Raw genomic sequence first — 14,749 nt, 5'->3', positions numbered from 1 at the left:
CTAAATCACTAGCCAACCTCTAATCTTTTGCTTAGCAGGCTTAAAATTTATATATATACATGAATTTTTTTAAAAATACCTTAGATATACCATGTAATTTTTTGCCGAACCCCCTCACTACCCACTAGATCCGCCATGCTTTCAATGGTATTGACACAATTATGCTTAACAATGCTAGATATAATCTATTCTTCCTTAATCAATTGGAAAAATTAGTGGCTCGTTCGTTTTCCAACTTTGCCGGCATTACTCAATGAGTTATTGCTTATCACATGGTAAATTAGTAAGGTTGAAGTCCTTTATTTGATCATGCAAAGTAGGTTATCTGAAGGTCAAGCAGAGGGGATAACTCAAAATACTTGGAAGGTAGAAGCCATCAGCTAAGAACTACACATGGACAAAGGTAAGTGTTTAGTCTACCTAACCTAATTTGCTATCTCATTTTTCAGATTTCCGACAGAGTTTTCTGTGATTACATTGATCATTGTATATATTTGTTTGTTGGTGATGCATTCTTCATGTAGCCCGTGATAAATTTCTACTTTATGTCTTATTCCATTAGATTTCTTGTAGTTATCTTTAAATGTTTAGTTCAAGTTAGTCAAAAAGTTGTTACTGCATGATGAAATGCTTATGAATGAGTGTCACTTTGTACAGTTGTTTGAAGTTTTACATAATGAACTCTTCTAGGATATGTATATCACTTGGTTTAGAATATGCATATTTTTTCAGGAAAAATTGTGTTTACCCTTCATTTGCAATTGGAGGATTTAATACTCGTACTGAATTTTAGATGAAGGAATTTTTTGTAGCCATGATTAATTGGTCATCTGGGTTTAACAGGGGCTACTCTTGAAGCTGGAGAGGGCAGAAATACTGTTGAACTCGTGAAATCAGCCTCTGAAAAACATCTTGACCTTTTGAGGCCATCAGCTCGATATTATTCAGTGTCGAAAGGTAGTCTTTTCTTAAATTTATAAGTTATAAGAAATTTTATAAAAGCTTGAACTAAGCCAGTGCATCAGGCGTAATTACAAGCTGTGCAAATTCTCTACTGTGTGTAGCATTGCATGAACATCTCGTACAATGACCAGTCTGCACCAAAAAGCAAGCAAAAAATAAATCCATTTTTGAGGCGGTTAATGTTGCTCCTATTGCCTTAGAATATTCTGCTATTTCTTTCACCAACTACCATGACCTGAAGTATAATGTTCCAAGTCTTTTGAGAATTCTTGCATATGCGCTTCTGTTCCAGCACTGTGGAAGCTCTGTAATGGAGCTAGGCATGGTCCAACACATGCCAAGTATTGTCGAAGACATGCCCCATAATTGACTTGTGACCCGGCAGTACAAAAAAAGGTGACCGACTTCTTTAGGTCGTTCTTCACACAACGGGCATTTGCTGCAAAGTTGAAATCCCCTCTTTTGATTGTTTACTTAAGTGAGTCAAGCATCCCTAGCCAAATTCCAAGAAAGGCAAGAGACCTTCAAAGGAGTACTATTGAACCAAATCTTTTTCCAAGGCCAAATAACCCTGTTGGTGTCAGATTGCATCACAATGTAGCAATTTCCAACTGAAAAAGTCCTTGGAGTGCCCCTTTTTTTGAGAATGGTAAATTTACTTCTATATATTCAACAGGTGTACTACAACAAGTGTAGTCCCTCTTCACAAAAGTTGTCACTTTACAACGTCCTAATGTATCTAATTACAGCCAGTCAATTGCATTAAAAACATCCTCTGTGCTGTCTATAACTACTTGTTTACACCAAAAATAGTAAAGGCCTAAGCAATCTGTCTTGATCTTCTGTATGTTGCTCTTTTTGCCTTCAAAACATCTCTGATTTCTCTCTTTCCATATGGTCCACCAAATACATGCAGGAGCCATCTTCCATCTCTCATCCTTTCCCGCATTACCATCACTGATCCAACTTCTTAGCACCTCTTTGATTCTCCCAGGTTTCACCCACCTGATCTTTCTCTTGTGGATGAACATTTGCCACAGCTGGTCTGTCCATACACAATGTAGAAAGAGATGGTTGACTGTCTCTATTTGTTCTTCGCATAGATATCATCTAGAGCATAGGTTGATTTTCCTCTTGTTAAGGTTTTCATGAGTGAGGACTGCTTCCTTTGCCAGTACCCACGTAAAGTAGTTTACCTTATGAGGCACTTTGGTCTTCCAGATCATTCTCCATGGCCATCCTATCTCCTGAGTATTTGTTCCTGTCAAGTCTTTGTAAGCTGACTTGACAGTAAAAATACCTTTGCTGTCCACCTTCCACACCAAACTGTCTCTTTCTTCTGTAAGATTAAGGTTTTGAGGGACTGTGTTCAGAAAAGCTGCTACAAAGGTCATCTCCCAATCATTTAAGTTCCTTCTAAGATGAAGGTTCCACCCTGGTCCTGTCCATAGTTCAGCCACAGTAGCATCCTGAGCTTGGCTTAAGTTGTATAGCTCAGGAAAAGTCTGCATCAGAGGCCACTGCCCACACCATATATCCTTCCAGAAAGCCATCTTCTCTCCATTACCAACCTTGCAACTTGTTCTTGTAGAAACTAGTTGCCATAGGTTCCTGATGGATCTCCATACACTACAATTATAAGGAGTTGTCACCTCCTCTGTCATCCATCTATCCTGCATGCCATATTTTGATCTGATCACCTCTTTCCATAGAGCTTCTTCTGGGGATGCAAACTTCCATAACCACTTCATCATCAAACTCTTGTTGTGTGTGTTCAGTTCTCTGATACTTAAACCCCCACCTCTCTTGCTTTGGATCAGCTCCTCCCACTTCACTAGGTGATATTTCTTCTTGTCTTCACTTCCCTTCCATAAAAAGTTCCTCCTGATTGCATCTAATCTTTCAGTCACACTAGCTGGAGCAGGGAAGACTGACATCATATATGAAGGGAGAGAATCCAACACACTATTCACCAAAGTGAGTCTGCCACCTGAGGATAGGTACTGACTTTTCCAGCTTGCCAACTTTTTTTCACTTTTCTCTATCACACCACTCCATATGTCCTTTGATTTGCTCTGAGCTCCTAAAGGCATGCCCAAGTAAGTTGTTGGGAGTTCACCCACTTTTCCCCCTAATCCTTTGGACTGCCCCTTCCAACTGATCGGTCAACTTTGTTGTGATCCAAAACTAGCCATTTTCTTTATTTTTTGGGATACCATGACTATTTTGGCCTTCTATATTCTGATCACAACCTGGACAGCTCTCGGTGGACATATGTTTTTTTTTTATGACAAGGGAAACAAAGGGTGCACACAGGGTAAAACCCCCACTCCTATGCAATAGCTCGCAAACCACATAGGAGAGGTAACCCACACTAGGCAAGCCCGGTGCGACGAGCTCGACCCAGAAGGCAAACCCTTGCTTTTTTCAAACTTGAGACCTCCAACATGGAAGTCCCAAGCCCAAGCCACTGGGCCACCCCGAAGGGTGGTGGACATATGTTTTTCCGTTATGCTTTTAGATTATCCTAGGAAGATAAACCCTATTCCCATGACAATAACTTGTATTTGTGCCTGCATCCAAGAAATGCTTGCAGATTGAAATGCTCATTTCTATTATGTGTGGCCCATATAGATCAGGAAAAGAAGTAGAATACTGTTAGAATCATTTTCTTCATAAATTTCTATCTATGGATGTTCCCTACCTTTGTCTTATCTATTGTAGCTTCTGAAATCAGAAAAACAAAAAGCTATCAATGTTGTTTTCTCACACTCCTCAGCAAAAAACGCAGAATTGCTTTAGGATTGAAGTACGTTGAAATATATCTTTATCTTTTCATGTCACAAGTTTTACTTTCATTCAGTTTCTTCTTTGAGGCCTTATTATGGCTCTTTCATAGAGTGAGGATAAAATATTTTGATACATGTTTCATAAGAAAACTATTCTGATACCTATTTTTACCTATTTAAGTTTTCTGGTCTCTCTCCCTCTCTCCCCATTAGCATTGTTCATAGGTTTTCTTTTCCTTTTGTTTGGGCTGTTGGGGTTAAGGATCTTTTCTAACTTTATGTTCAGTTCCCTGGTATCTATTGTAAATGTGAAGACATGTATTGTTGTAGAAGTTCTTCTGAATTTGACTCAACCTTTTTCTATCTACCAATCATCTGTCCACACTGAGACACAAAATATTTAAATAACTGAGGCAAACCAAAGTTCTGAGTTGGATATACCATGATTATAGGGCAAGCAGGTGATGCAGAAGACCGTGAGAAGGGAAAGTATACCTTGATTAGAGATGTAGAGGACCTTCAAACAGGGTTCTATGATAAACCTCTTCCTTGCTTTGGTTGCGGAGTCGGATGGTTTTCGTAAGTGCTATTATAAGTCTCAGTTACTCTCTCTCTCTCTGGAAAATCTGATTGTTTATTATTATTACTAGATTTCTACTGGGATTTCTATGCCCGTTGATGTGGTATTATGCCACGATACTTTATTTTGGAAACTACTACCGTAAGGATCCTCGAGAACGTGCCGGGCTTGCTGCATCTGCTATTGCTGTAAGTTGATTCATTTCATTTCCCCCTTGCTAAGCTTTTAACAAAATAATGGATCAATCAAAAGATGGAAAAAGTAAATGCTTGAGATTGCATTTCTCTACCTTTCTTCTTTTCAGTGACCCTTCAATATCTTTTGCTTCTCTTGATACCGTGTTAAAGCGTTAAACAGTCCTAACAGAGTTTAGAATTTACTCTCTTATGCAGGCAATGGTGTGTTCTGTTGTCTTGCTTATTATAGCAGCAACTCTCTTCTTGTAGCTTCTGCGATGCAAAGTTTCATACTAGCCATAGCTATTATGATCAATGTTGTTACTTGTTCTGTAGTCAAGTCAAAAGCCATTTTCGGGTTCAAACTCTCCAATTGTAAATGTTCTTACGAAGAAAAAAGAAAAATCTTATACAGAACTATACACATGAAAATCTCTACCTCCTTAAGTGTTTTATCCAGATTTATTATTGAAATTCCTCGTTTGTATGGATGTTTTTCCATGTTAAAAGTGCTGTAATAATACTATAAGATTTATGTGTACGACAAGTTAAACAGACTCCTTTTAGAACAGAAAGAGAGAACCCTTGCTTCAGTCTTCCATCCATTAGGTTTTTACATCTCTCTGCTGTAAAGTGAAGTTGTTTCCAGTCAATGAAGAAAGGGAGGGAGGAAATTTGTGTATTAACAGGGGTGTATGTCATCTGTTGAATCTTGAAATAACAATTTCCCGACAAAAAATCACCTCCATTTATAGATAGCGACGGTCTTGCAAGTGGGTTGTTGCTATTACAGGTCTAGGCGGTAACGATACCTAGATCGGTGGCTTACTTTCTATGTAATGGGGAAGAGGACCGAAATGTGCCACTAAAAGCTGCACATCTTTTTCAAATTTCCCAACATATAACCACTTGAGGGACAGAATAGATATTGGAGTTCATTTTTTGGCTTAGAGAGCCACCACCTTAACAGATTTTGTCCTCCATAGAGTTTCCAAGCTACTAAGCTCCATCATCCTCTGGGGCCTCAAATTTCCTGACTATATCATCAATGGGCAGTCTATTGCCCTTGTGCCAAATTTTATTTGCTGAGAGAGTAAAGTTCTTACTTTGCTTTATAATTTGCCAAGCAGACATACATACAAGTAAAAGAGCCATCAGTGTTTGCCAGTCCATATGGGCTGGTCCAAGATATCACCTTCTGGGATGTCCATTAGTGATCTCATTTCATTAAAATGTGAAAAAAAATAATCAGAAAACTAAGGTTGGGATCAAACAAAGTTTTGGTGAAGGTATTTTTGTCCTGAAATTCTGAACGTTTAGGTTTCTAAGGTAAAATTTTCCTTCCAAGTTGCTCTTCTGCAGCAGAAAATAGTTTTTTTTTTAAAAATAAACACTTCTAATTTCCCAAAATCTTCATCAAACCTGTTGAGATATGAGAATGATGATGATAAGAACTTGACGCTCTTCATAAAGGTGAACACACAAATTTGCTGATAAACCAACAAACTTAAAATAAAATCACATAATGATCCACGACAATTTTCTTACAAAAACTATTATCTATAATCTAGCACAAACAAAATTTCGGAACAGACTCCTTCAAATTGAAGTAGAGATTAATGGTATGAATGAAGCTTGTTTTTATAGCTTTGGCTCTAGATTGTATCCTTTTTCCTCAATAGATTGCCTAAAACAATGGTTGTAAAACTTATAGGGCGTCTGAATTGAAAGAATTTTCAGGAACTTTTGGTTGCCAATCGTACATATTTGCCATCAACAACGAATTTAGAACTTGAATTTATCTGCACGGAATAGTAACAAAGAATCACATCAGCACCGTACACATTTAGCCAAAGGATTCAAAGAAAGAAACACTGATGCGGTTTAATAGGGATTTAGCTGACCTTATGCTCAATTGTGTCATCTTCCACCATGCCAGACTCATTCACAGACTTCAGAACGATCTTTTTAAGCTTCTTCAACTTCAGAACTCCATCAGAATTCTGTCCCAAATGCAACAAGAGAGTAAGAGAGATACCAGACAATACATATATAATCATAAAATAGTCTCTAAGACGAGATACATAAAGAGGAAGAAATGCTCATGAAGATGTATATGAAAGAGAAGTTGCAAATTAGTGATGAAATGGGGAGAACACGTACAGATTTCAAAGCTGATGTGATCAGTTTCTTCCACTTTATCTTCTTCTTGCTGTCGTTTCCGTTAGACCCGTCCACGACAGCTTTATCTTGCTTCACTGTTTCATTTTTGGCTTTCTTCTTGTGTTTTGTTTCCTGTTCTTTTTCGACCTGGATTACTTCACCATTATCTAATTCAGCAGATAGTTTGGCACCACCATTTTCAGATTCCCTGTCTTTCCTTTTCTTATGTAAGTGAGAATTATCATTTTCTGCTTCTTTTGAGTTTTGCACCTTCAATTCCTCACCTGCTTTGTTCTCAGGAATCTCGCTCTTTTGATTGTTATCATTTGAGACCTCCACACCACCGTCAGCTGGTTCAGTCTGCTTAGCAGCATGGAAAGCTCGTGCCTTTGCTCTATGTTTCTTACCTTCAGCATGGAGAAGTAGAGTCTGCTTGCTAGTTGCATTGGTATTACACAAACTGCAGATACAACATTTGAGGTCAAATAAGGATGAATTATAAATATCAGATAAAGGGGAAGGAAGAAAAACATTAGAAAAGAAAATTAACAAATGAAGCATCAGAAACAAGTCTCGCAATCCACTAATACAACTATACAAGCCAGTAAGAAAAAAGGAAGAGATAATAAGGTAGGAAAGAGAAGCAGTTACAAAGTTTCAGATAGATGAGGGGATAAGAGGCAAAAGACCATTTTGACTTGGAGTCGGTGATTATAAACCAAGATTGGTAGAAGACAGACAACCTATTGAGCTACAAATAATATTCCCGTTGCAGCAACAGTGCAATAAAAACATTTAACTGGGACAAGGATGATCTGATCTGTTTCAACAAAAGTGTCATTTCATGTAAAGCAATATCCATAACCTTTTTCTTCAATTCTTATAAAAGCTTAATCAACACGACAAAGATAAAAAGTTTCACCAGACCTACAAAACCAAGGTGGACGGTCTGACAATCCAACATTGATGTCTACATCAGGCTTTTGCTTTGCATCACTGCTGGGTTTGACAGGAGCTCCATTTGAAGCTTTTCCTTGGCCTTTAGGACCATATTTCTCCTGAAGAAAATACAAATCTGTATATATCAAAACACTACTTGAACAAACACACCACACTTGTTTCTCTCTCACTCAAACTCACGCACTGTTTTCGTTTTTCCTTTATCAAAGCAACTCCGTCCTTCCTCATCTCTTTCAACTTCAATCAATCAATCAATCAATCAATCAATCTAATAATTTTCTCTTGAACTAGTAAATTATCAAATCACATTTGGGTATTATCGAATCTAATTCTCCATCTTTATTTTATATATTTTTGATGATAGTTTCCAGTTACGTAATTGGAGTTCAAAAGACCAACAAGATGTCCACAACTTAAGCCAAACAAATATAAACAAATAGGAAATAAAGCACACATTTCTATGAGAAAATAGAAAGAAATGAGAGAGTTGAGAGTAGATATTCTACCATCAGCAAGTATGTTAAATTCTGGATCTTGAAGTTACAAAATCCAGCAGCCTCTTTTTTTAAATATGCTTTGATAAAAAAATCAATGGTTAAAATATGAGACATCCACATAAATGGTGGGTTTGAATTGTGTGACAAGTTTTTTGCTTTGAGTATTCCTAGAGATATCTTTTCAGCAGCGACAGCAACGAAGGATTTCTTCAATCTACTGATGTATAATTATTTAATGTTTACTTCATCCTCTTTCTTCCAAGTTTCCATTGTGTTGCAATTGTAATTGGTTTACTTTTGTCAATTGATCATTTCACTAAGAGAGCAACTTTTGTTGCCTAAATTTGATGGGTTCTTGATTTTCTCATAGCAGTCATTACAATACCGATCATCATCACCACTATCACCACCACAGACCATCCCACAATCATTAGAGAACATACATGTTTATTTATTTTTTTATTCAAATAATGATTTTATTTTATTAAATTTATATATTTTTAATATTTAAACTTTTTTATTTTAATTACATATTTATGTTTAAAAATAAATAAATTATGCACATTTTGATGTAGACATTTAATGTTCACAGTCAAATTCATAAGTCTTAATCTTAATGAAAACAAATGAGACCTGAAGGTGTGTTTGGTATGGATGAAAACATCTTTCATTTTTCCTATGTTTTGTCCAAACATTTTCTCTAGAAAAATAAGTTCCTTAAAAATGAGGAAATGACTTCATTAATGGAAGTAGAGAAAACATCAAAACAAGTTGCATAAGTGTCATTCCAAGTTTATTGTCTCCTCTCCACTCACCCAATCCCTCAACCCCCACTTCCTTGACCATCCACCTCCGAATCCCCACTCCCCATCCCATCTCATTCCCGCCTCTATAGTGTTTTGCTAGATATCATATAAATGCTCTTAGGATAGTGTTTTCTTGTTTACTTACCAAACACTAGAAACTAAGCCAAAAATCCATTTGTTTTCCAAGAAAACATTTTCTAGGAAATTATTCTCCGTACAAAACTTTTTGCATCATACCAAACACGAGTTGTGATATTTGGAACAGAAAATGATTTGCAGGCATGTCATATTTCCCCTTTCAATGGAACTTATTTTCCCTTAACCAAACACTGGAAAATGATTTCATTACTGAGAAAGAGAATATTTTTTCGGTAACCAAACACTGGAAAATAATTTCATAGGCTGCCATATTTCAAACACATGTAGATGAAACTATACATGAAACATTTAGTAACTAACTCTACAAAGAATTTGCAACTAGAGCGAGAAGGACGGCCATCATTTTGTCGATTAAGCACTCAGCTACTAATTTAGAAAGATAGGTATGGCCTATGGAACACGACACCATTTGCAAATATTCCAGATACAAAAATTAGCACTCGGATCAGACATAGAAGCTGAAACATCAGAATTTGGGTAGGACAAGTTATGGCACAATTAACTTTGGAACATAAAAGAGGCAGAGAATATTACCGCTTCAGAGATGCATTGGGTGTGAGTTTCAACAGTTTGACGACTAAAAATCTCTCCACAATCAATGCAAGATAGCTTAAGAAAACACAAAAAAAATAAACAATAAGTTAACTTGAATTCGTAATTGCAGTCAGAATCAATCTGAGTATGAAAAAAAAAAAGACACCTTAAAAGCAGAACAAATTCGAAAGTGGTTTGCCAATTTGGGTTTCTTCAGATTGTCTCCACAATCTTCACACTGAAACCAAACCATTCTGAACTATTTCAACTGGAAAACAAAAAATGGTGGGTGGTTAGGGTTTTAGGGATTGAGGAAAACACAAAGGCTAGCTATGGCGTTCCTGTGTTAAATCCAAAAGAAAGAGAAAACAGCGAACGAGGTGAGTTGAGTTAGTAGCATGGGCCATTGTTTCCTCAGGGCCCAAATATTACTCGGAGAAGTTCGGCCCGTTGGTCTTCATCATACATATATTTAAGGAAACTTAATTATACCTAATTTCCTATTTCACGCATAATTAGAAATTATATCTGACTAGTTTATTTCCTCTCATCTATACTATTCGTATTTCGCTCCCACGCAAAAACTCCACCAATTTAGCATGATTTACTTTTAATTTTTTCAATTTAAAATTAGAGATTTTCCTAAATTTACGTTTTTATGATTATTCATATTAGGTAAATATTTTAATTAATGGTAGTATATTTATGTATGTCTTCCTCCAATGTCAAGCCTGTTGTTGAAGGGAAGTCATCTGAACATAAAACATCAAAAAGGTATGTGATTTTTTTAATGTACCCATTGTATCATGATGTATCATGATACATCATGTATCATTAAGAATATCATGATACATCTTGTATAGAAAATATATCATTATGTAAGGTAAAAGTATTATGTATCAAAGATGCATCATTGTGTAATATTTCGAAAAGGTTCATGATACATCATCTATCATAAATGTATCACAATCCATCATGTATATGAAACATATCATTATGTAATGTATCAAAAAGGTATCATGATACCATCAATTACATAATTTATGTAATTGTTCATTGCATTTCAGATCTCGAAATGTCGTATCAGAATTTGAATGGTTAACATAGTTGATACACCTCAATAATAAACTAACTTTGATACTTCAATCCACAAACCCAATAAATATAAAGAAAATGAAGTCAATGGGGGTAAATAGAAGTTATTAGATTTTATTTTTAATTTATTTTGTGGGATAGATTGTTACTAGTATCTCATTTAAGGAAAATCTCTTATTTGAAATTGAAGAAATTAAAAGTAAATCGTGTTAAATTGGTGGAGTTATTGCGTGGGAGAGAATATGGATGGTATATGTGAGAGAGGAAAAAAATTAATCGAATACAATGTCTAAATATGCGTGAAATACGGGATCGAGTATAACTGTGTAGATTTGCTATTAAAATAATAATGTAGCTTTGGTAGACAATTGTTTTAAAGTAGGGTTTCAAGGAATAATATATGACTTATATTTGCTTAGTTGTGCAAATTTTCCCCTTTTTAAAGCTCTATCAGTTTCACAAATATATATTCAAATGTAGAGAATTTTAAATTATGATGTATTCAAAATACGTAAGGTCTACATTCTTCACCATTAACAATTTTGATTTTATTGTTTGACTAATTATTATTGTTATTATTATTATTAATAATCAAAATGGCTAGTGGCCATATTTTATTAAAATCAAAATCAACCTCCTAAAAAAATAAGACCAACAGTAAAAGCAAATAAAAAAGGAAAATAAAAAGAGAAAAACTTGAGCTTAAAGATGACACAACACAGTCTAAAAATCGGACAAAATTAAGCAAATGAAATGAACCAATTTGGAAACTCCAAGAAACCTCTCCGCCCCTTTGTCTGCTTCGCTCATCTACCCCTTTATAGAGATGTGTTGAAGATTCATTTGATGTTAAGCCAATTTGAAGTTCCGCCTTCTCAGTGAACAAAGGCAATAAAATCGGCTAGGAGAAGGTTGTGGCCAACAAAAAATTGAGTTAAGGGGACTAGGTTCACCTTCTGATAGATTGAGTTTCAGCGACACCTTTTAGTAAAGGTAATATTTTAGATTTGTACTCCCTTAATAATGACACATTGAAAATAACTACTCTAGTGTCATTCTTCCAAGTGAATGAGCTTCCGTAGAGGCTAATTACCACACTCTAAAAGGAAACAATTAGACGAGGTGTTTAGTGAGACTATTACATAACAATAATATGAAAAATTTCTGTCGAAATACATATCGCCACTCATAGACATAAGAAAAAGATAATTAGCAAATGTTAATACTACAAAGCATGTCCATTTGTCTTAGTGTGGAACCACCACGAACACCTCAAGCTCTCACCAAGTGCGATGATCCCAATCAACCAAACATGAAATAACTTTAGGTAATAGACATTAGACTTTATAGTATCTTATCTGCTTATGAAAGAGTAGAATTCGTACTGTCTATGCTTTGACTTTTGTGTTCTCTATGGATTGTTTGCTCTGTTTATGCTTGTATAAGATTAGCTTATTCCTCTTGATTACCTGTTAACTTGCCTGACTCTCAAATTTGGTGTGTGCTTCTTAACTAAATTAATGATCTTTTTCTCATTAGATAGGATTTGTTGAAAGTTGTTCAGCTGAAAGTTACTTGCAAATAAAAAATTAGGTTATCAAAAACATCTGTCAGGGTATTCCCTTTTCTCATGACATGTTGAACCGTTACAACCATTCTTTCCCTTAGTCTATTTATGAATTCGACCTCCAATCCAAATATCATTTAGAATATTCATCTTAGTCAGAGAATCTGTCTTTATTATGTGAGGTGTGAATTGTCTGTCAATATAGAATATCAACCCCTCTCTGATGGCAATAGCTTTTGCCACTATGTTAGAAGACTCAGACAATTTGATGCCTTTAACTCCAACCACATCCCCATTTTCATTGCTAACAACAAAAAAGCGCCGAATTAGGGTCAGGATTCTCTCTTTAAGCACCATCTGTGCTAATATTTGAACCATCAAGATGGTGGACTGAACCATCTAACCATTTTATAGTATGTACATGACCTGTATTTCTCCAATGAAAAATACAAGATGAGGCCAGGGCTTAGGCAAATTCTGAGTCCAGGGGTATCTCACTCTAGTAAGTTTATAAATAGTATCATTGATGTCAAAAATCACATTTTCAAAAGAGCATGTCCCTCTATGTAATAATGCATTTCCTCTTTTTCAAATAAACCACAAAATTGTGATGGGTTTAACATGAAAAATAGTTTGATTTTAGCATTTACCGATCCGTCCCACCATTTAGAGACTATTTGCTTTACCCGAATTCATGGACCTTGTAGTTTTGCTGCCTTATAATACTGTCATACTTTTAGTAGCAAACTCTCCTTTCAAGAAAAAGGTATTATATTGTATTTAGTTGAGGATTAGAACAACATATACATCTTGATACAACTGAGATGCCACATCAAGCCAAAATGTCATCCACACACAATTTTGCTTTCCATAACCTCCAAATAAAAAAAAGAAATCTTGAAAGGGAGACCCTTTCTCCAAATTTGGCTATATTGATAAGAAATTGTACTTTTGTTCCTCAGTAGCTCCCATGCACCACCTATTGTAAAATTTCCTGTGCTATTTAAAATTCAACATGGTTTATCACTTTTTCAAGAGAAGCAAATATAGCTCATATTCTTCCTAACATGTTCCACAACAGAATTAGGAAGAATATGCTGGATTTTCTCATAATTCCAACCCTCCTCTCCTATAAATTTCTCAATATCAGTTATTGAGGAATTAGTCTGAATATCTTCATGAGGTATTTGATGTAGTGGCCCTAGCTTAGTCCAGTTGCATGACAAATATTTGATGAAACACCTTTAGTTTCCCACCATATCTTTTTTTTAAGAATATCCTTATTTTCTAACATCATTTTCCACACTAGAGATCCACCTTTCCACTGCGCTAGAATAGGTATTTGTTTCTTACAGTACTTGTTCCACATATAATTTGTCCACAATGAGATTATTATTCGGAGACTCCACCAAAATTTGGCATACATAGCTTGGTATACATTAAACATTGATATGAAACCAAGCCCTCCTTCCTCTTTGGTAAACACATGTTAGCCCAAAAATCCCAATGCTTACTCCTTCCTTCTTCTTTATTTATCCGGAAGAACTTTGCAAAAAATTTATGTAGCTCCTTGATAAAAAATTTTGGGGGATGAGGTGTTCATGAATCATCCTAATCTCCAGTATATATTCAATCAGAGGGGTCTCAATTTGAGGTAGCGAAGATGGTTGGAGTTGCTCAAGGTGAATAATATGACTATCATTTATCTGCTAAAGGCAAATATGGTAGCAGATGGCTTGAGTCAAAAGGCGGTAAGTATAGGTAGTCCAGATTCGTTACAAATGAGAGAGCATCATTTGGATCAGGATGTCCAGTCTTTATACAGTAGCTCTATGAGATTTAATATTTGAAATATGGTAGGGTTATGGCTTATATGGAGGTGAGATCGTCCTATTTGGAGTAGATTTTGGCTTAACAGTTTGATGATCGTGATTTGCATGTGATTCGAGAAAAATCTTTTTAAGGAGAATTCAAGGAGGCATAGTTGATAGTAAGGAAGTTTTTATGATAAAGGATCGTAGTCGTGTTCCTAGGACATGTGATTTGACTAAGCTGGTCATGAAAGAAGGCCATAGTTTGAGATATTCTATTCATCTAGGGGCTATTGAGACATTTTATGACTTGAAGCAACATTATAGATGGTGTAGTATGAAGAGGGATAGTAGATTTTATACTCGATATTTGAATTATCAGCAAGTGAAGTATGAACACCTAAATCCTAGAGAAGTGACTTAAAGAATGCCCATACCTGAGTGGAAGTGGGAGCATGTTGCTATGGACTTTGTGGTAGAGTTGTCACGTACTTTAGATAAGTTTGATGATATATGGGTCATCGTGGATCAATCGACCAAATATACACTACGTACCAGTTCAAACTACTTATAATTCAAAGTTCGAAGCTAGCTAAGATCTACATCCAAGAGATAGTTTGCTTGCATGTATGCTTATTTCTATTATTTA

At 35.7% G+C, this 14,749-nt stretch overlaps 2 protein-coding genes across 2 annotated transcripts; one reads left to right on the top strand and one right to left on the bottom strand.

Moving 5' to 3' along the window:
• Window positions 1–292: 292 nt before the first annotated feature.
• LOC125824255 (uncharacterized) lies at window positions 293–4,928 on the top strand. The gene is made up of 5 exons (XM_049503608.1): window positions 293–403; window positions 844–957; window positions 4,205–4,331; window positions 4,403–4,520; window positions 4,725–4,928. The coding sequence occupies exons 1-5, from the start codon at window positions 394–396 to the stop codon at window positions 4,776–4,778; spliced, it is 423 nt and encodes a 140-aa protein (XP_049359565.1). The 5' UTR covers window positions 293–393; the 3' UTR covers window positions 4,779–4,928.
• Window positions 4,929–6,038: 1,110 nt separating this feature from the next.
• LOC125824256 (UBP1-associated proteins 1C) lies at window positions 6,039–9,999 on the bottom strand. Its single transcript, XM_049503609.1, has 6 exons — window positions 9,794–9,999; window positions 9,628–9,702; window positions 7,599–7,729; window positions 6,672–7,131; window positions 6,413–6,511; window positions 6,039–6,310 (listed from the first exon to the last, which is right to left on the bottom strand). The coding sequence occupies exons 1-6, from the start codon at window positions 9,878–9,880 to the stop codon at window positions 6,245–6,247; spliced, it is 918 nt and encodes a 305-aa protein (XP_049359566.1). The 5' UTR covers window positions 9,881–9,999; the 3' UTR covers window positions 6,039–6,244.
• Between the last annotated feature and the right edge of the window lie 4,750 nt (window positions 10,000–14,749).

This window comes from Solanum verrucosum, unplaced genomic scaffold (assembly GCF_900185275.1).
Source record: "Solanum verrucosum unplaced genomic scaffold, falcon-dt-bn FXZP01000549.1, whole genome shotgun sequence".
In the NCBI taxonomy this organism is placed as follows: Eukaryota; Viridiplantae; Streptophyta; class Magnoliopsida; order Solanales; family Solanaceae; genus Solanum; species Solanum verrucosum.
Note: the sequence above shows the minus strand (reverse complement) of the source record. Positions and strands in the feature narration are given on the sequence as shown.

What these genes read in the sequence shown, in the direction of transcription:
- LOC125824255 (XM_049503608.1), top strand. An exon ending in ATATTATTCAGTGTCGAAAG is followed by an intron (nt 958 to 4,204) that starts GTAGTCTTTTCT and finishes CCATGATTATAG; the next exon opens with GGCAAGCAGGTGATGCAGAA. An exon ending in TGCGGAGTCGGATGGTTTTC is followed by an intron (nt 4,332 to 4,402) that starts GTAAGTGCTATT and finishes TATTATTACTAG; the next exon opens with ATTTCTACTGGGATTTCTAT.
- LOC125824256 (XM_049503609.1), bottom strand. Translation starts at nt 9,880, where the DNA reads ATGGTTTGGTTTCAGTGTGAAGATTGTGGAGACAATCTGAAGAAACCC. An exon ending in CGTCCACCTTGGTTTTGTAG is followed by an intron (nt 7,132 to 7,598) that starts GTCTGGTGAAAC and finishes TTGTATCTGCAG; the next exon opens with TTTGTGTAATACCAATGCAA. An exon ending in ATGACACAATTGAGCATAAG is followed by an intron (nt 6,311 to 6,412) that starts GTCAGCTAAATC and finishes TATTCCGTGCAG; the next exon opens with ATAAATTCAAGTTCTAAATT.